At 48.4% G+C, this 22,267-nt stretch overlaps 1 protein-coding gene across 1 annotated transcript in view; it reads right to left on the bottom strand.

Annotated features, from left to right (window-relative positions):
- Window positions 1-1,507: 1,507 nt before the first annotated feature.
- MIP (major intrinsic protein of lens fiber) overlaps window positions 1,508-22,267 on the bottom strand; it is a 33,115-nt gene continuing 12,355 nt past the window's right edge. Inside the window, exons 3-4 of the mRNA XM_085600890.1 lie at window positions 18,507-18,587; window positions 1,508-3,128 (exon numbers count right to left, since the gene is read on the bottom strand). Of these exons, the coding sequence (XP_085457016.1) occupies window positions 2,946-3,128; window positions 18,507-18,587 (264 nt within the window). The 3' untranslated portion in view covers window positions 1,508-2,945. The remainder of the gene's footprint in view (window positions 3,129-18,506; window positions 18,588-22,267) is intronic.

Below are 22,267 nucleotides of genomic sequence, written 5' to 3'. Positions count from 1 at the left end.
AATAACAAAGCTACTGTTGATCATAGAGCAATCCATCTCAATCAGAACCGTTTTGTCACCTGCTTGCGGTGCCTGACAGCGGCGGTATACTGGTACTTTTTCAGCCATTTTGACCCTGTTGAAACCTATTGTAAACAAAACTGATTTTCAAATAGCGTTTCATCTGACCATCATATGACAGGCCACACACATGCCTAAATTGAGGGACTCTCTCCTGTTGAGAGAACTCAATGGCCGCCCAGTAAATCAAGGGACCCATATAAGCAGCATGAAGTAGTGAGCCCCAAACAATCTTTGACGTGCAGGCTGTCTGGAGTCAATCATCGTCGTTCATTTGCCATTTTAAAAAAAATCAATTGAAAAGTACAAACTAAATAAATTCTTTACAGCCTTGGAGAAAATGAGAAATTGACCGTGGAAAGGGTCTTTCCCCAATAATTTCAGCAGCTCTTTTTTGAGTATTTTTTTTGTTAATTTGTTTTGTTTTTAAATAAAATAAAAAAATCATTTTTGTGCCACACACAGCAAATAAAGTATTCTAGTAATAACATGGGTTGGAAAATTTTCATGAGACAGGACATCCACTCACTATCAGCTCATGAGCTCACTTTGTAGCCATGACATCTCCCACTTGTGACCCGCCATTTAACGCCAAACCTGAAGACTCACCCGTGACAACCAGGGACACTGACATTCACAAGCATGTGGGCAAAATGTAGGAGTACTGGCGAGAACCAAGGAGAGTTCCCCCTTCTCTAAGTTCAGCAATTGTTTTCGGCGTCCCTAACTGAGGAGTTTGGAGATAAAGGTAGCGCAAGGTATGAGCTGAATTACATATCTCAGCATGATCTGACATTTCGACCAGAACGGCAGGCTGTGATGTCATCGAAGTTCAGCAAGGTCTGATACAAAGAAACACTGCCACGTCATCATTATGCTGCTAGTGTAGACTACAGAACAGACTGTAGTTATCATCACTCTGTGGCTAGCTGAGCCAGGCAGACTGTAGGCCATGATTTCTTAGTTGTTCTCCTAGCTCTGCTAGGAAAACAATTTATTGTGTCAAGCACGTATGAATGACTATGGTGTCAATATTCTGTTATCAGTCCAGTAAAAATACATGCTAAAACGCCATCCATGTGTGACCAATTCTGCCAGCAGACAAACGATGATGTCATCACTGTGCGACTGATTCAGACAGAAAAACTGATGATGATGTCATTGCTATGTGACTAGTTCAGAAAGGAGGAAAAACAATAGAAGCTTCACACTGTCAGTAGCACTGCCATAGAGACAGGCTGTTATGTCATGACTGTATTACTAATTCAGACAAGAAGAGACACAAAGGTGTCAACACATTGTGAGAAGTTCATACAGGAAGACAGACTACCAGAAACAAACTCGGACTTTGCAGCCATTACTGTCTGACCATTTCAGGCAGGAAAAGAGACCAAAATACCATCAACTTCTAATCACTTCTGCCTTATGCCAGAATGAGTCAGTAATGTCATCACAGTGTGTGTTTACTTCACCATAGCAACAAAACAGACAAAATATAATACCATAGTATTGTGGCCAGGTCATCCATGAGTGGTGGCTATGAGGTCATCAATGAGAAGACAGGTCATTACAGGTTTGTACAACACCACCACAAATACTGAACTATAACTTTCGTGTACGTGTGAACCAGGAAGATAGACTGTGATGTTGTCAATGAGTGGCCCGTTCATCCTCAAAACTAGGGTGATATTGAGTGATCAGTTCTGCAATGAAGGCAGATTATGATGCCATCATTCTGAGACATGTTGAACCTTGAAGACATACTTTGATCTCATCAGAAATGTGTGCCCAGTTCAGGCCGTAAAATAGACCATGATGCCATCAAAGTATGGCCAGTCATGGGAAAACCATCTTCTTCCATGCCTCCATGGATGTGTTGGCCAATGTTTGTTAATATTCATTCACCGAAAAGCATGGTGAGAAGTGAGGCCCTGGAGCTCTTGATTGTTCGAACAAGCCCACAGGCCTAGATAGAAACCATGAAGACATTAAACCGGTAACAGCGATCTGGAACTGCTGGGAAAAGAGACCTTCAAAACTTGAAGTTTGCTGAAATGTCTAGCCACAAATGCAAAGTCAAGGAGAGAAGATAAACTTCACTCTGGGAAACCTATGCTGCTAAAAAGTAGGCAGGAGAGGTTTAAACATAGAGGATAAAAATGTAAACAGAACTCCAGTGTTATGTTCCCATTTAAATTAAACAAGATTAAAATTTACGTGTCAATTATGCAGACTGTATGGGTCAGCCTCACGCAGGTGGAAGCGTGATGAGCAACAAAAAAGTCTCTTTCAGTTTTAACATTAACTATTGATGTATTTCAGGTATGTGAGGTGGCACGAATGCGAAACCTTGCAAAATGCATTACTGGAAAGGAGACTTTAGGTGTGGATTTTGTGGAGCTGGTGTAGCGTAATTTTACTCCAACCCTCGTCATGTCACCAGATGTGTTGGGCCGCGTCCTTTAGTTTAGGGTCATGTTGGATAGGTGTGGGACTTCAAAATACCTAAAAATAGGATGGCAGATAAGTAATACACAGAGCCACATTCTGCCACTGTTGATGAGCTGCCTGGCCCAAAGGTGCTATAGGCCTGATCTGCTTTACCATGCCCTCTGTTTGTCCACGCCAGTTGTTGGGCAGCTCAAGCACACACAATGTTGGTTGACTTCTTCAGAAACACAATGCCCACATCTTGTAAGCAAAGTCAAAGTCCCTGGGGATTTCCCCATATTCCAGAGCAAATGATTCCGCTCTTGGGTTCGTAGTCCAGGAAGGAAACAGAGAGAGGCAGGAAAAAGGGTGGCGGAGCAGCTGCCTGGGTAGATGAACGCATGAGTGAGTGGGTAGGTGACTAGGTCAAGGGACGAGTGTCTTCTTTGTTGTCCTTAAAGGGACTGTGTTTTCAGCTCTATAGGCTCCCCCGTGGCTTCCTGTGGGTCTGGATCGGCCGGCCGGGCTCCTTTTAAAATGGAAAGTCTCTCCGATAGCCCCCTCATCCTAGGGAAGAGGATAAAGTCGTAGATGATGCCTCCCAAAGCGCCTCCGATGATGGGGCCAACCCAGTATATCTGTAAGGGGTAGAGTGAGAAACAGAGTTAGAAGTGGACAGCCTGGTCTCCTCTGGCCAACCCTTGTGCCAGGAACTTTTAAGGCTGTTTACCAGACGGTGAGTTTGCTGAATCGGAACTTAGGGCTACGTTTGTGCTCTACTAAATCCACATCAAATCACTCGACAGAGACAAGTAGTTTCCAAGATTATATTTGGGTCTTTTTAATCAACATTTATAATCACAAACATTCTCAAGATGTGACTGTGTGATGATGAGTGTGGGTGCTACAGGTTACATCTGAGGCCCACTGGCATAGCTGGGTGGTGCATCCCAGCCCTATTACAACAGGTTGCTGCAGGTCAGGATGCAGTGGCATTGGCCGAGCTGTTTGTTTTGTTTCTTTACTTCAAGAGCAACTGGTGGAGCAAGTCACGATTGAGGTACACTGACAGAGCTGAGTGTGGACTCAGTGGGTAGTATGGGGTGTTGCATATCTGTCTTCATGCTTCTTAAACAAATGGAGGGAGAAGATTACTGGGAAGTCACCTCAACGTCCCCTAGAATAGATCATATAACTGAGAGGATGCCACCCACGATGGACTCTTGCAGGATGTATTTCCAATCCAAAAGTAGAAAATAAACCTTATTTTTTAAAGGGACTCTCACCTAACAGGGTTGGATTGGGATACAAAATGTGCCCGGGCACACCCAAAAAAAGTGGCCCACATTTGCGTATTGCCTTTCTGCAAAACACTGCTTCAGTGAAGTTTATGAAAAGAAAGGGGGTGGGGGCATGTTTTATTAACTTCACTTAGATGAAAAAATGCACAGATTAGTTCACACTGCTGAGCCACATATGAATGTAAGTGAGACCACTTCTGCTCAGGCCCACAGCCCCCGCTCAATTAGTATACATTAATGGGCTGGCCCAGAGAGAGAAAGGGAGTGATACCACCACCCCCATCTGCCTCTAAAAAGGCCACTCAGGCACCCACTGGGCCGCTGGCTGCATCCTAACAGCACAGACAGCACCCAGGCTGCACAAAAAAGCAGCGCACAGCTGGAACTCGGCTACTGGCCCTTTGGCCATTTCGGGAGTGCCGCCTTACCAATCCAACCCTGTCACCTACACAAATGTGTGGCATGCTTCATCATCGAGTCCTCACTACGTACATCTAAGATTACTGGGAGGATTGTATGTCACTTTTGGAGAGGGCATTTCAGTGTAAATACGGTGTGTTCTCGCAGGATCTGGCAATGAGTTAAAATAGCCTCCAGGTGATGCCGTATCAACTTTTACTCCTGGGGCACCTTTGGCGATTTAAAAATAGAGAAGGATGTACATGGTGTAATTATCAGCTCCTACATCCACTGATCAACATGTTTCAGCCGGTTTAAGCTCAGCCCTATGGGTCACCCAGGTTTCTTCAGGGCTGAACCGATTCTTACTATTATTCAAATCTTTTGTTATAACGGAAGTGCCCCAGGCCCTTGTGAAGCATTTTAAAAAAACACAAACCAACAGAAGCTTTTCCTCTTATGTAATGTCCTTGGGAGGACCAGGAGGATCTTGGGGTTGGGAGGCTGGCTCTCCTGGTCCCCCCACTAGAACCAGTCCTGATGTGCATGTGTATATATTAAGACGTTTGCATTGCAGCACTAGCTAGGAGGCAAGGGAGTGGTGCACACAGTTAAAAAAGGACAGGGAGCGAATCAAGATCACGTGCGAAAAGCATGTGAGTGAGAAGAAAACGCCGAAGGAGTTATCTTCGTCTCACCTTCTGGTATCAGAATGAGCTAAGAGTTTCTTTACTGGTGACAGATTAGGGTCTCAGTGAAAGCGTCACTTCGGCTGTCACCTGTTTTAGTACTTCGGTCTCTCTGAGTCGAGTCGCTGCCGACGTTCAGACAGCAATTGGTTTCATGTGAGTCTGCAGGGGAACCTCCAGTTCAGTCGTTTTCTCCGAGTAGAACTAGGATCTGGTTTAGAGTTGGGTGATCATGAAAAATTCCCTAATTTGCGGATGGATGATAAATCCGACGGGAGTCTGCAGATAGATTTACCTCCATCTGTACCACTTTTATGGTGGAGGAAATTCATCCAGCAGACTGTTCTCCCACCAAACCCTTCCTCCACAAAACAGAGAAATTTCCATTACAATCAAACTCTAAATTTGGCTCCTCTAATTCTGACCTAAGACTGCAAAGGTACAGAGAAAACTGATTGGCCTAGAGATGGGGGGACATGGATAAAGATAAAGACTGAAAAGGACTTCTCCCCGCTTACGTACTGGGACCCACAGTACACTTTTTCTACCCTACACTTAAAGGGCGTCTACGAAGCTGATGGAAATCAGAGCACTTTGTGGTCTTATCAACTCCACGAAATACTATATACATTACATTTTACAAATGAGTAACTACTTACTCAACAATCGATAAAGTATATTAGGTCTCAAAAAAAGTATGGAAAGCAATATATAAATACCAAAATAATATAAGCAGGATGGTTGGGCTACCTTCAACTCTGAAGAAAATATGAATCGCTGTTAGGGAAGAGCATTTCAAAGCCGGGATCTAAGCTCAAGCTCACATTCTGATGTTCCTCAAACCTGCTTCATAGGTGGACATTACAAGCCATGTTTCTAATTCTTCAGTATCTATCTAGATGCGTGGAGAGGGCCTGAAAACATCCCCACACAGGGGTGTTGTGGCGCAGAGGAGCTACCATCTCAGTTTGGTGTAGGCGCCTACTTGGTTCTCAAAATATCAGTAATGATCAACTTGTGAAATGTGAACCTTCCTGTATGGTCACTGACACTGTAAACAGTTCTTCTGGAACCTACCTAGGGCATGTTCTCTGATTCGCATATATGCTTTTTAACGTTTCTGCAACGTTTTTGGGGGGGAAAAAGTCATTCCACCTTGTCTGTTTTCCTCACCACAGTGCTCTGTCATAGAGAAAAGAAACACCTTTGCTCCCTCCACAAGTTCTTCTGTTAGAACGTTTTGAAAAGTGTTTCTCTTTTTTGCTCCATAAATACAAAATAGTTGATTTTTCTTCCGGCTCCTGCTCAGTGGCAAGCTAGACCATGAATGGTAGGGGTGTGTTTAGTGGCGTAACAATAGCCTCCGCAGTCCCCGCAGTGCGGGGCGGAGTTCTATGGGGCCCCATCCAGCACCGTGCTCAGTCTGCAGGCCCTGGGCCTGAGAGCTCCTGGCTGGGGCTAGTGAATGGGGCCCCCATGTATTTTGTAGGGGCCCCCCTTACGTTTCGTTCCGCCACAGGTGTGCTAACGGAGGGCTGTTGGTGGGCAAAATGCAGGGCTGTGACAAGGAAGTCTGGCACTCGATGTAATGAAGATTACCTGTAAGTAAGAAGACAACCCCTCTATTTGGAGTCCACATAGTCCCGGTTCATTCTCAAAGAGGGTAAAGCTGCTTCCCTTTTAAATGGCCAGTGACTATCATGCAACCAAAAGAGTGTGAGAGGAAGGCAATCAGTGCTTAATTTGAGCTGGTGGTTGCAGGTGGGTCCCATTGGTATTCATTTTTGGGGACCAGCCTTTATTTTTTCTCGACAGGCTTTGATCCAGAGCAAGAGAGAGAAATCATAAAAGGGGGAAATAAAAGGAGAAGACGGAAAACAGTCACAAAGGGAGAAAGAAGGTATGAAAAAGAACCTGTAATAGAGAGCCAGGGGTTTTATAGTCGCGGATTAGAGTCATGACGGGGAATCAAGACTACACAGCCTTGATATTCAGCACCCCGACATTCGAGAGCGCTGTCTGTGGGCTTCCGAGCTAAACTTTGGGCCCTGGCACCTATTCTTTTACAAATTCAGCACTGAAAGCGCTGCATCAGAAGCTCGAGGCGCTTCCCTTTCTTCCTGGGGTGCGTGAGTGTCGATTGTGGCACAGCTGTAAGTAGGTTCAAACGAGTGATGGGGAAGTCTCTAGTAGAAGTGAGGCCTAAGAGCAACGTCCCTTTTACTAATATCGAGGCCTACAAAGCAAACTGTATGGCTAGAAAGAACAGCTACATTAGAATACTTCGAAGCCTTTGTTTATAATGAGAATGGCTAGAATCAGTTAGCAACAGATTGGCGGATGCGGCGTGCCCTAGGTGTGGAATGGTGGGAGCGGAGCTCGGGCATATGCTGTGGGACTGCCCTCACCTGCGGGAATACTGGAGGGCGGTAGGCGAAACACTGGCTGCGGTGACGGACAGGGACTTGCAATACACCAAGGCGGTTTGTGTCCTACACTGGTTTCCTCACACACCCAAAAAAAAGAATACCAGCAAATTTATCGACATGGGTCTTCTGCTGGCCAAAAGGGAGGTGACGAGACTCTGGAAGTCGAAGGCGGGCCCCACACACCAGAGGTGGGCCAAGGAGCTACAGAAGTGTGCGGCGAGTGAAAGCACGCTTAGATATCAATTAGCGACTCGCAGGGCCGATGACAGGGCGCTAGCGGCGGCCACAGCATGGGAGGGGTTGGTGCAGGCCCTGCGCAATGACGCGATGGAGGTGGACGAGACGCCATCTGAACCCGAGGGGGGCCCCCCGGTGCATTCTACCCACACAAACACAGGGAATGGTTAAGTACTTCTGAAATGTACCCCAGACTAAATCCTAAGGCCGGGAACAGTCGCAGTCGCGGGCGAGGGGCACGGGTGGCGGGGAGGGAGGGAGGGCGGACACGGGGTAGGGATGGGGGAGGGGTAGTGTTGAAGGGGGGGACAGGGGGGAGGAAAACTCTAAAGCGGAACGCAGACGCCCTACTATGTCAGTGGCAAAAGTATTGTTCACAGTATAGTTCGGTATTATGGTACCCTGAATATCGCTGCCCGGCCTCCGGGATGTGGGCTCATGAGCTGTGTACGGCGGTCTAAATGACCACAAGAAATGGGGCACTGGTAGAAGCGATGCAGGAAAAGTAAGAATGTACGGTGCTGATAATACTGTTCTGCAATAAAAACGGTTTAAAAAAAAAAAAAAAAAAAATCAGTTAGCAACAGATAATATAGCAATATACACTGCACACTTAACCCGGAGCAGCACGTGTAGTGGGAAAGGGAAAACGTCCCTTTTTCTCTGTCTCTAGATTTTAACTTTCTTCCTGTCTCTAGATTCCATTCCATTCTCTCTATGTTCCATCTCTTGTCTCTAGATTCCATCTTTCCATCTTTTCCTCTTTGTCTCTAGATTCCATCTCTTTCTCTAGATTTAATCTTGTTCTCTGTCTCTATATGCCATCCCTGTTTTCACTGTCTTTATATTCCATCCCTTTCGCTCTGTCTCTAGCTTCCATACCTTTCTCTCTGGCTCTAGGTTTCATCACTTTCTCTCTGTATTCCATCCCTTTTTCACTGTCTCTAGAATACATCCCATTTTCTCTGTCTCTAGATTCCATCCCTTTCTCGCCGTGTCTAGATTCCATATTTTCCTCTCTGTTTCTAGATTCCATTTCTTTCTCTACATTGAATCTTGTGCTCTGTCTCTAGATTCCATTACTTTCTCGCTGTCTCTAGGTTCTATACCTTTCTCTCTGTCTCTAGATTCCATCGCTTTCTCACTGTCTCTAGATTCCATCCCTTTCTCTCTGTCTCTAGGCTCCATCCCTTTCTCTGTCTAAAGATTTCATCCCTTTCTCTCTGTTAGACCTGTCAGCCCTTTGGGTGGTCCCTCCTCATCATTATTTATTTTGTCCCACTTTTGCCTCAAACCCTGTTTGAATTTTTCCTTTTTGGGAACCACCAGACTTTTTCGTGTTGCTGCAGATTCAGGGAGCCATTTTAGCTACCCCTGAAACTTCTGTCTGAGGGCCTGGAGCACAAAATGGTGGCCACCTGTGACATCACCAGCATCCACTGGAACCTACCAGCACCTTCCAGAACATTCCAGGAGACTCCAGAACTCTGTGACAGTTGGAGACCGTTTAGAATGTTGGGAGGATAAGAGAGGCAGTTGGCAGTTGGAGCTGGCAGTTGGCACCTGACTGGTGAAGAGAGAGGAGCACAACAGTGAAGGAGGAAGGAGTGAAGCAGCAGGGGTGGAAACTTGTGCCTGGAGTGGGGTCCATAAACCCACCCTTGATACTTGTCCCTACTGATGGATCCCAGCCTATAGCCCTGTGTGGGAAGAAGACAGAAGAAACTTATCCTAAGGACCTGGACAGCAGGAACAGGCCTTAGAACCAAGAAAACAGCAAGATTCTGACCTGGAAACTGGTTTCCCTGGAGTCCGGCGTCGAGTAGCCTGAAGACCTGGAGCCCGAGGTGGAGAAGCGGCGCTGACTGAAGTAGCAGACGTCGTACCCGGAGCCGCCTGAGGTCGTGAGAGGGCGCCGACGGAGGTCGTGAGGAATACCAGAGGTCGAGGAGGAAGTGAACCGAGGTCGAGCGAGCGGCGTCATCGGAGGAGTGAAGTCCGCCCTCCGGAGTCGTCGGAGACCGAGGTAGAGGAGCACCGGAGGTCGGGAGTGAGGATCGCACTCCGGAGTCGCCCGGAGCCTGTGAGGAGGAGCACCGGAGGTCGGGGGTGAGGATCGCACCCCGGAGTCGCCGGAAGTCGACATCGAGGCCAGGCCGGCCGACGTCATCGGAGCCGAGAGCGCCATCGGACCGGAGCCGCCCGAAGTCGACATCGTGAAGAGACTGCCCGACGCCGTCGAATCGGAGGTCGAGATCGAACCGAGGCCACCGACATCGGACCGGAACCGCCTACCGGCGTCGTCAAAGAACTGACATTGTGCCGAGGCCGCCGAGACCGAACCGGAACCGCCTCACGGCGTCGACACGACTCCAGCGGCGTCGGAACATCAGAAAAAGGGCAGTAAGTGGAGTAGAGGGCGCCTAAGGCCCTGTGGAGACCTGAGAGACTGCTCTAAGGGGCTAGGGAGGTGCTGAAACCAACCTGACTGTGCCTGGGGTGAACTGGGACTAACCTAGAGAGGTTGTGTGGAGAGAGAAAGCCAGGGCACTGGTATTCCCCCCCTTTGATCTACCTCAGCTTAGGCCTCAGCCTTGTCCCAGCCAGGGAGTAGCCCCCCCTCAAGCCTTCCACAACCCTACAAGCTGTGCCTGGGCCAAATCTGCCCTTAAGAATTGAAGTGTCATCTGATTACATGAGTGTTGCTGTATACTTCTAATTATTTATTGGGGGTACTGTATTTATTGAATTTTTACCTATTTATTGCTGCACTATATTTATAGGTCCACAGGACTTGATGGTGTACAATATTTATTGGTACAGTATTTATTGCCTCAAAGTATTTAATTGTCTGTATATATTGCACTTGTATTTATGCCCTGTTATTTATGATCACCCCTATTTATTTCATCAAACAGCCAATATTTATTTGACCTGCACTAATTGAAACTTGTATATTGTGATTGTCTTATTTATTTTTCCAATCAGCAACTAAGAGAAAAAGATAAAGAAGAATATTTTCATAATTTTTACGGTGTAGAGTCGTTTTTGGAACGGATGCACGCATGGTTATTGTATGGGTATATTGTATGCTTAGCACTGTGCCTGTTTCCTGACCACTCGAGCCAAGCTACCACAGTGTGTTCGGGGAGTCCACCACCACCCTGCGGAGTGGGAGTGGGCTGTTTCCAACATAAATTGGTGTTCAGTGGTGGGATAGAGCTGTGCCTACATATACTCAACAATAACTGTGGGTAGTCCATAGGCCTACACCGGGAGTTTTCTCACAGCGGCCTTCCTAATTGTGGGTTTTTGTTTTTTCCAAATTTACTCTGGTGGTGGGAGGAGGTATTACTAAAGGTACCCCCCTGCATTGTTACTGCACAAAACCTGACCTCTAACCTGAGTGGGCAAGATGGAGTTTGTACTGGAAGATTTAGAAACGTACACTGTGGCCCAACTCAGGGAGTTTTGCCAGCGGGAGGGGGTGTACTGTCCCCCAGGAGCAAAGAAGGGTGCACTCCAAACCAGCTTAAGGGCTTGGGGGGAGGCACGCCGAGAAAGCAAGGCTGAGGAGGAAGACAGGGATGGAGAGCCTAACCCCGAGGGGGCTGAGATGTACCAACCTGAGGTGGGGAACCTGTCAGCAGGGCCCAGGACACTTTCTAGGAAGGGCAGCACTGTCTCTAGTGGGGGCTTATCCAGCGTGGAGTTAGCAGATCGGAGAGAGAAAAGACAGCTCACATGGGATTTAGCAAAGCTGGAGAAGGAGAAGGAGGAACAGAGGTTGGCTCATGAGACGGAGAAAGAGAGGATGGCTCATGAGATAAGACTGAAAGAGATAGAGCTTCAGATCCTAAGAATTGGAGCACCAACTGTTCCTAATGGTGGCAGCCAAATCCAAGAGTCCACCAGGGAACCCAAACCTTACCTGCCAAAGGACATAGTAGCTAGCTATGGGGCGGGTGACGACATCGCCAAGTGGCTAGCAGCCTATGAGGTCTCGTTGAGGGCCCATGGGGTTCCAGTGAAGTACTGGGGAGGGGGATTGTATAAGTACATGCCTCCAGCTGGTAGGGATGCTTTATTGGCCCTCGAAGAGGATGAGCAGACCCACTACCCCACCATGAAACTGGCGCTCATCAGAAAGTTTGGACTAACACCTGAAAAGTACAGACAGAAGTTCAGGGGTAGTCACAAGCTGGGCACACAGAATTGGGTGGACTTCCTGGACTATGCAAAGAAGGCACTAGAAGGTTGGATTCAGGGCAGTGAAGTAAGGAACTACGAGGAGCTGTTTGACCTAGTACTGAAGGAACACCTACTCGAGAAATGTTTCCCTGAACTGCGGCAACACCTGGTGGATAGCAAGCTGACCAGCCCCCGGAAGCTTGCTGAGGAGGCGGACATTTGGGCTAGTACCCGGGTGTCCACAAGGGGGACTGGAGGGGATACTCAAAAGGCCGGACAGGGCGCCCCCCAGAAGAAAGAAGGAGGGGAAAAGAAAAAGGAGTTCTCCAAAGGCCCCCAAAATAACTTCCAAGGGAAGGGAACAGGATTCACCTCTAAGGCTAACCCACCCAGAAACCCTAATCCTGGCCAGAGTCAGCAGCCAAGGGTTGTCCATTGCTATGAGTGCGGTGGCGTTGGACACTATAAAGGAGATCCGAAGTGTCAGAAACGATCACCCCCTCCCACTGGAGGAAAGCCCCCCGGAGTAGCTAGTGTAGTGCTCGGGGAGGAGATGCCCTTAACTAAGGGAAGGGAGTGGGCGGGTGTCACTTTAGTGTCCCTGGGAGAACGGGAGATGGTTCCTAAGATCCAGGTGCCCGCAAATACCGCAAAGTATGGGCAGTGGATCACCATCAACGGCCAAAGAGGGGAGGCTCTGAGAGACACAGGAGCCAGTATGACTATGGTGCGTAGCCAGCTGGTGTCTCCAGAGCAGGTAATTCCCGATGTACTCCACCCAGCCGCGATGGCTGACGGCAGAACAGGCCACTATCCCGTGGCCGAGGTTCCCTTTGAATGGGGGGGGGTTGCAGGTTCACTTCGAGTTGCCGTAAGCCCTGCCGTGCCAGTCGATTGTCTGCTGGGCAATGACATGGAGCACAACGCTTGGAAGGAGGTGGAATACCGGACTCACACCGAGATGCTGGGTACACCTGACTGGGCCTGTGTTAGCACAAGGTCCGCGACTACCCGAAGAGGGAGTTCATTCCGGCTGGAGCCTGGAACAAAGGCCCAGCCAGCTGCCAGTCAAGGGAAGAACCGAGGACAGGAGGAGCCTGCCTCGGCGTCTCCACCCCGTAGGACGGATAGGCCACCGGAGGTGGTGGACCAGGAGTCTGCGGAGGGGGACGTTACCAACCTGGAGGACCTACCCATCCCGGCCGAGTGGCACGTGGAGGGAGGCCCGTCCAGGGAGGAATTCTGCCAGGGCCAGAGGGAGTGCCCTACCCTTGAGGGGCTGAGGCGACAGGCCGAAGCCCAGGCAGCAGGGAACGTTGAGGGGAACTACAGTGTTTACTGGGAGGATGGCCTCCTCTACAGTGAACCCAAGGCACCCCTACATGGATCGTCACGAGCCTTGGTAGTTCCTCAACGTTATCGAGCCTTCCTTCTGGAGTTGGCTCACGAGATACCATTGGCAGGACACCTGGGGCAAGACAAGACCTTCGCCCGTCTTGTCCCACACTTTTATTGGCCTCAGATGAAAGTGTCGTCCGATACCTACTGCCGGACATGTGTGTCTTGCCAAGCCAGTGGGAAAACAGGGGTGAAGCTGAAAGCTCCCCTGGAACCACTTCCTGTCGTTAGCACCCCCTTTGAAAGGGTGGGCATCGACATTGTGGGTCCATTAGATCCACCAACTACAGCTGGTCACAGGTTTATCCTGGTTCTGGTGGATCATGCCACACGGTACCCAGAGGCAATACCTCTGAGGACCATAACAGCACCTGTTGTGGCTAGGGCCCTGATGGGAATCTTTACCCGAGTGGGTTTTCCCAAGGAAGTTGTGTCCGACAGGGGGACCAACTTCATGTCAGCATATATGCGGGCAATGTGGAAGGAGTGTGGAGTGACCTACCGGTTCACAACTCCTTACCACCCCCAGACCAATGGTCTGGTGGAAAGGTTTAACAAAACCTTAAAAGGCATGATCCGAAGTCTGCCTGAAAGCCTGCGGAGGAAATGGGACGTCCTCCTACCCTGTTTACTTTTTTCCTACAGGGAAGTGCCACAGAAGGGAGTGGGCTTCAGCCCCTTCGAGCTTCTGTATGGGCACCCTGTACGTGGACCTCTTAACCTGGTGAGAGACGGATGGGAAAGAACTCCCAGAAAGCTTCCCCAGGATGTGGTGAGCTACATGCTGGCCTTCCGGAGCCAAATGGCTAAGTTGTGGAAGCAAGCTTCTGACAACTTGGAAGCCAGCCAAGCAGTGATGAAGGCGTGGTATGACCACAACGCTCACCCGGTGGAGTTGGAGCCTGGCCAGAAGGTGTGGGTGATCGAACCAGGAGAGCTTAGTGCCCTCCAGGATCGCTGGTCAGGACCCTTTGAGGTGTTGGAGAAGAAGGGTAAGGCTACCTACTTGGTGGACCTGAAGACCCCTCGTCAGCCCCTGCGGGTGCTGCATGCCAACCGCCTCAAACCCCACCACGAGAGGCCCGAAGTCATCTTGATGATGGTGACTGACGGAGGAGAGGACGTGGAAAGCGAGCCTCTCCCTGATCTGTTTGCGTCTCAGGAAAAGGATGGGTCGGTGGAGGGAGTGATTCTCTCCCCATCTCTAACTCCTGAACAGCAGGAGGACTGTCGCCAGGCCCTGGGGCAGTACTCTGCGTTGTTCTCCCTTGTCCCGGGTAGGACTCACCTGTGCGTCCATGACGTGGACACAGGAGACAGCCCACCTGTGAAGTCCAAGATCTACCGGATGTCAGACAAGGTGAAGGCCAGCATTCATAGTGAAGTCACTAAGATGCTGGAGCTAGGAGTGATTGAACCTTCTAGCAGCCCCTGGTCCAGTCCGGTGGTGTTAGTACCGAAAGCTGCACCACCGGGTGCCCAACCAGAACTGAGGTTCTGTGTGGACTACCGGGGACTGAATTCAGTGACAAAGACTGATGCACATCCGATCCCTAGGGCGGATGAATTAATTGACCGGCTGGGAGCTGCCCAATATCTAAGTACCTTTGACCTTACCTCTGGGTACTGGCAGATCTCTTTGACTGATGGAGCAAGGGAAAGGTCAGCCTTCTCCACGCCCAATGGCCACTACCAGTTCTGTGTGATGCCCTTTGGGCTCAAGAACGCACCTGCCACGTTTCAGCGCCTGGTAAACCAGATCCTCACCGGGATGGAGAGTTTCTCTGCTGCTTATCTGGATGACATAGCCGTCTTCAGTAACAGCTGGGAGGATCACTTGCGTCACCTGCAAGCTGTTCTCCAGGCCCTGAGACAAGCTGGATTGACGATCAAGGCCAGCAAGTGCCAGATCGGGCAGGGGTCGGTAGTGTACCTTGGACACTTGGTGGGTAGGGGAACGGTGCAACCCCTCCAGGCGAAGATCGAGGCCATCATGGCCTGGGAACCCCCCAAGACACAGACTGAGGTCCGAGCATTTTTGGGCCTCACGGGATACTACCGCCGCTTCGTGAAGGGGTACGGTACCATCGTAGCCCCCCTCACGGAGCTCACGTCCAAGAAACAACCTCGACGGGTAGTCTGGACGGAGGCTTGTCAGCAAGCCTTTGAGAAATTGAAGAAAGCCATGTGCGAGGCCCCGGTCTTAAGGGCCCCAGACTTTTCCAAGAAGTTCATTGTCCAGACAGATGCATCAGAACATGGCATTGGGGCAGTGTTATCGCAACTCAACGAAGAGGGTCTGGATCAACCCGTGGTCTTCCTATCCAGGAGACTACTTCCCAGGGAACAGAAGTGGAGTGCAATAGAGCGTGAAGCCTTTGCAGTGGTATGGGCTCTGAAGAAGTTGCGGCCATACCTGTTTGGCTCGCACTTCCTAGTTCAGACCGACCACCGACCCCTTCGTTGGCTGATGCAAATGAAGGGGGAGAATCCCAAGTTGTTGAGGTGGTCTATTTCCCTACAGGGGATGGACTTTCAGGTGGAACATCGGCCTGGAGTGGACCACGCCAATGCAGACGGTCTCTCAAGGTATTTCCGCCTTAGTGATGAGAACTCCCAAGGGGTTGGGTAGCTCTCCCCACTTTCAGCTGGGGGGGACGCGTGTTAGACCTGTCAGCCCTTTGGGTGGTCCCTCCTCATCATTATTTATTTTGTCCCACTTTTGCCTCAAACCCTGTTTGAATTTTTCCTTTTTGGGAACCACCAGACTTTTTCGTGTTGCTGCAGATTCAGGGAGCCATTTTAGCTACCCCTGAAACTTCTGTCTGAGGGCCTGGAGCACAAAATGGTGGCCACCTGTGACATCACCAGCATCCACTGGAACCTACCAGCACCTTCCAGAACATTCCAGGAGACTCCAGAACTCTGTGACAGTTGGAGACCGTTTAGAATGTTGGGAGGATAAGAGAGGCAGTTGGCAGTTGGAGCTGGCAGTTGGCACCTGACTGGTGAAGAGAGAGGAGCACAACAGTGAAGGAGGAAGGAGTGAAGCAGCAGGGGTGGAAACTTGTGCCTGGAGTGGGGTCCATAAACCCACCCTTGATACTTGTCCCTACTGATGGATCCCAGCCTATAGCCCTGTGTGGGAAGAAGACAGAAGAAACTTATCCTAAGGACCTGGACAGCAGGAACAGGCCTTAGAACCAAGAAAACAGCAAGATTCTGACCTGGAAACTGGTTTCCCTGGAGTCCGGCGTCGAGTAGCCTGAAGACCTGGAGCCCGAGGTGGAGAAGCGGCGCTGACTGAAGTAGCAGACGTCGTACCCGGAGCCGCCTGAGGTCGTGAGAGGGCGCCGACGGAGGTCGTGAGGAATACCAGAGGTCGAGGAGGAAGTGAACCGAGGTCGAGCGAGCGGCGTCATCGGAGGAGTGAAGTCCGCCCTCCGGAGTCGTCGGAGACCGAGGTAGAGGAGCACCGGAGGTCGGGAGTGAGGATCGCACTCCGGAGTCGCCCGGAGCCTGTGAGGAGGAGCACCGGAGGTCGGGGGTGAGGATCGCACCCCGGAGTCGCCGGAAGTCGACATCGAGGCCAGGCCGGCCGACGTCATCGGAGCCGAGAGCGCCATCGGACCGGAGCCGCCCGAAGTCGACATCGTGAAGAGACTGCCCGACGCCGTCGAATCGGAGGTCGAGATCGAACCGAGGCCACCGACATCGGACCGGAACCGCCTACCGGCGTCGTCAAAGAACTGACATTGTGCCGAGGCCGCCGAGACCGAACCGGAACCGCCTCACGGCGTCGACACGACTCCAGCGGCGTCGGAACATCAGAAAAAGGGCAGTAAGTGGAGTAGAGGGCGCCTAAGGCCCTGTGGAGACCTGAGAGACTGCTCTAAGGGGCTAGGGAGGTGCTGAAACCAACCTGACTGTGCCTGGGGTGAACTGGGACTAACCTAGAGAGGTTGTGTGGAGAGAGAAAGCCAGGGCACTGGTATTCCCCCCCTTTGATCTACCTCAGCTTAGGCCTCAGCCTTGTCCCAGCCAGGGAGTAGCCCCCCCTCAAGCCTTCCACAACCCTACAAGCTGTGCCTGGGCCAAATCTGCCCTTAAGAATTGAAGTGTCATCTGATTACATGAGTGTTGCTGTATACTTCTAATTATTTATTGGGGGTACTGTATTTATTGAATTTTTACCTATTTATTGCTGCACTATATTTATAGGTCCACAGGACTTGATGGTGTACAATATTTATTGGTACAGTATTTATTGCCTCAAAGTATTTAATTGTCTGTATATATTGCACTTGTATTTATGCCCTGTTATTTATGATCACCCCTATTTATTTCATCAAACAGCCAATATTTATTTGACCTGCACTAATTGAAACTTGTATATTGTGATTGTCTTATTTATTTTTCCAATCAGCAACTAAGAGAAAAAGATAAAGAAGAATATTTTCATAATTTTTACGGTGTAGAGTCGTTTTTGGAACGGATGCACGCATGGTTATTGTATGGGTATATTGTATGCTTAGCACTGTGCCTGTTTCCTGACCACTCGAGCCAAGCTACCACAGTGTGTTCGGGGAGTCCACCACCACCCTGCGGAGTGGGAGTGGGCTGTTTCCAACACTCTCTGTCTCTAGATTGTAACTCTTTTCCCCTGTCTAGATTCCTTTCCATTCTCTCTAGGTTTCATCTCTTTCTCTAGATTCCATCTTTTCCTCATTGTCTCTAGATTCGATCTCTTTCTCAAGATTTAATCTTGTTCTCTTTCTCTATATTCCATCCCTTTCTCACTGCCTCTAGATTCCATAGCTTTCTATCTCTCTCTATATTCCATCCCTTTCTGTCTGTTTCTAGATTCCATACCTTTCAATCTGTCTCTATATTCCATCCCTTTCAATCTGTCTCTATATTCCATCCCTTTCTCTCTGGTTCTAGGTTTTAGCTCTTTCTCTCTGTCTTCCATCCCTTTCTCACCATCTCTAGAATCCATCCCGTTCTCTGTCTCTAGATTCCGTCTCTTTCTCTCGGTCTCTAGATTTCAACTCTTTCTCTACGTTCCACCCCTTTCTCCCTATCTCTGGATTCCATCTTTTCCATTCTGTCTCTAGATTCCATTTCTTTCTCACTGTCTCAAGATTCCATCCCTTTCTCACTGTCTCTAGATTCCATTGCTTTCTCTGTGCCTCTAGATTCCATCCCTTTCTCGCTATCTCTAGATTCCATCCCTTTCTCACTGTCTCCAGATTCCGTCCCCTTTTCTCTGGCTCTAGGTTTAATCTCTTTCTCTAGATTCCATCTCCATCTCTCTCTGTCTTTAGATGTGGTAGGCCTCCCTGGCCCAGAGTATCGCCTTTGCCTCTTACCCAGTGGTTGTGGAAGTTTCTGATGAGCACGGCTGGGGCGAAAGACCGCGCAGGATTCATTCCAGCTCCGGTGTAGTAAATCTGAAAAGAAGATAGACACGGTGAGCTCACTTGGAGGCATCCATGGAAGAGTGATTGATGGTTCCATGTCTCTGAGACACTACCATTTACAGTCCTGGGATTTCCTTTCACAAACCACTGATTTCATGTGTGCTAATTACATTTGTTCACTTAAAGGAAAGCAAAGCTACAACTTCCAGAATACACTGATTAGTTAAATGTAATAGCTGATAGTGCCACTGAAAGGCATGTACAGTTGGTGTTAGTTTGCCTCAGCCATAACTGCCTTCCAGAGGCAGTGGTCTATGGTTACATCTCCAGATTTAGAGATCTAGCTACACAACAAAGTGTATCCGTCTAGCAGAGACTCAGACCAAGCTTTCTGGGCACAGTTATATAAACAGGGTTCTACCAAGAGGTATGCAATTGGTATTTTCAGAGTTTTGGTGCCAACTAAGCTCTTGCGCGCAGAAATTTCTATCTGCCCAGTGCAATGCGTACACCTGATAAAATCTGCATGCCTTTCACGTCAGTCAGAGGCACCCATGGATTGTCCTTTTGAACCCCTGGCCAAAGGGCATGAAAGCAGCGAAATAAACTTAACAGGACTTAAACATGTGTTCTTTTTGCAGTTTCCCCTCAATGCCCTTCTCCTAACCCGTCAACAGCAACAGTGGCAGAGGAAGGGTGCAATGACCGAGCAAATACCATAGGAACATGGGCCCCCATACAGCTATAATTGGGAGGCAGAGGACCGCTTGCACCTGCTGCACTATCGATACTTCCGTCCCTGAGCAGTAAATAGCAGGAAGTCAAGTAGCGTAGGATCAAAGGGTCAGCAATGAGATGTCATCAAGGGTCAAAGGCTGTGGGTGTCACTTCCGTTACCTATGGCATTTGGTTAAATCAATATCCATGTGTCTTTGCTCATTCAAAAAAATCATACCAGGAGCCAATTTGTCTCTGTTCTTTTGGAATAGGTTTGAATTATGGAAGGATATTCCACCACAATATCGTCTCCAAAATTTCGTCCTGTCATAACATTGTGGGGCAAAATATAGTGGACCAAAATATTGAGAAGGTAAGTATATATAGGTAATTATACATTTACTTTGTTTAATTCCGTATAAATGCCACAAACAGTCCAATGGCAAACAGTTCATTTTCAGAGTAAACAAACCACCACATTCTAATATCCCCACTCTCCCACACTGTCTCCACAGAGTCTGTCTTTGCATGATAAGAAACCACCTCAAACTAAAATATATCTCATCGTCAAACATGATGGCCTAGCAGGGACCACTCTATAGCCCCTTTCGGTGGCTAACAAGTTGGACTCTGCCAATACAGATAGAAACGTTGACATGACATTGGATTTAGATCTCACTCTTGAGCTAGACATCAATAAAGTATTTATTGTTGCTTCTCCCCTCTCAAGACTAAGCCAGACTGTGGCTTGCTCAGCCTCTACTCAAAGGCTACAGGCTCAGATTCGTACATGCCTAAACTATGCAAATGAATTCTGAGGCCCTTGACCTTCTTTACCGAAAGACTCCAGTGGGGCTAAAATGTAGCAGCAAGAATGTACTTCACATTTGACCTGGGGACGGTGTTTCCCCTGTCCGACGAACCTTACACTAGATGACAGTTGTCCAGAGTGATTTTCAAGACCCTCAGAATCAAGCACAGAGCACACCAGAACTAAGACGAAAACTCTCTCATGCAAAGTTATCAGCATACTAGCCTATTCAGACACTACGATAAAGTCGTACCTACCGAAACACCAGGCCCTTCTGAAAGAAACAAGCATTGGCAATGCCAGTCGGTCTCGCTTACCTTTACATGCAAGTGAGACTGATTGCCATTACCAATGCTTGTTTAAAGTAGTCATCAATGTCTGCGAATATCGATGTTGTTGTAGTCTTCAATGTCTGTCAAGATCGAAGTTGTTATATCTTCCATATTTCTGCAGCAGTTTTTCTAGTAACCACTATGATGCATTGAGAGGCAGCAAACTCGTTTAAATGTGGCTGTTTGCAATTCTGTGTTCGGAGAGGGACAAGCGATACATTTATTGATTTTTTTTTTTTTAAATATCTTTATTGTTTTTTTCTTTTCTTTTTTTCTTTCTGTTCCATATTTGTCCATTTTCATATAACACATGGTAAGACAGATATGTCAGCAACATTGCACCAGTAGCACATTACAACATCTCAACAGTACTATCATAAATCGTCAATAATATAGCAGAACGTTTTTCAATGTGTTTTAGCACACCAGTGGGCTACTAATAGGTCGCTTCCTACAACATCTGTGTGATTACCTGTCCTCCGCATTGTCCCACAGTGTCCAATCGACGTTGTAGGAGGGATTTGACAAAAGAGGGAGGGGGAGTCGCCAATATCTTTTGACAGCATTGTTGGTATCCTTGAGGCCATTATGGAAGAACTACCTAAACATTAGCAAATGGCAAAAATAGGCTCACGTGGCCAACGCACTGGGCCGATGAGCGGATGTGTCCCAAAATAAAAGGAATACGGAGATACTTACACACACCAATAAAGTATTCAATATTATAATAACCATATGAAACAACATATTGAAAGAGCTGCCAACAAAAAGAAAATTAAAAATAATAATAATAATTTCAATCGAAATAGCCTTTACAGTACTGGGTGTGGGTCTGTGTAGTGTATTAGTCACAAAATGCTAAAACACTAGGGTGAAGCTCGGACTCGTGTGAGTGTTGAGGGCCGGTGTCAAGAGGGGAGTGCCAGGACAGAAGGGGGCAGGGGTTCATTGCAGCAGACCTACTGTACAAGGTAAGATTCAATGGGGTGTGTCCGTCCGAACAAGCGATACATTTATTGATGGTGAAAACAAAACGCTCCTGTAGGTTGGTCAAACACAGAAAGAGAGAGAAGCAACAAATAGGAACAAGGCAAGGATCAAAGCCACCTAATCTGGAACAAGAATTAGCTCTGTGGAGTGTGGTGCACAATGCTGTCTCCCTGACAGACAGCTGTAGCTGTCTGTAGCAAGACTGCAAAAAATAAACCCGAGAGACATGGTTCCCAATTATGGAAGAGAACATTGCTCATTTCTACTCCATTTCTATATATGCTCAGTGCAGGAACCCCTAATCTCCAGAAAGACCTTTAAAATGGCACTTTGAGGTGATCACACCTATAATAGTTAGTGACACCTAACCATGCTTGCACAGCTACTTACAGGTACCAAAAGAACATGTTTACCTCCTAAACTCAATAACATCAGAATGAGGCTGAGATGCATGGAACATAATAAACAGTGAGGCAATGGACTGGGAAGTCACTGGACTACGAAAACTCCGGCTATGGAGCTGTTGTTTCAAAGACAGACTTGGGTCTCACAGTGCCACATGACTCAAGCTGCATCTTACTCAAGAAGCCCTACAAGGCTGAAACCAGTCTAGGGTAGGTTGTGTTAGCCTCAGAGAGTGCACTGCCTGGTGGTTCAGCTGGACTGTTCCTATTCGAGCAGGAACAAATCTGATTCCATATGGCCAATTCCTGTCGGGAGTGGAAGAGTGGACAACAAAACGATGGACTAGAATACAGCTCCAAACAATTGCCAGTGGCTGAGACTTTTGTAAGCATTCAGCCCATCCGCTTAGTGTTCCAGGGAAATGCCGGGCCACCAAACCTGAAGACATTGAAACA

Source organism: Triturus cristatus, chromosome 4_2 (assembly GCF_964204655.1).
Source record: "Triturus cristatus chromosome 4_2, aTriCri1.1, whole genome shotgun sequence".
In the NCBI taxonomy this organism is placed as follows: domain Eukaryota; kingdom Metazoa; phylum Chordata; class Amphibia; order Caudata; family Salamandridae; genus Triturus; species Triturus cristatus.
Note: the sequence above shows the minus strand (reverse complement) of the source record. Positions and strands in the feature narration are given on the sequence as shown.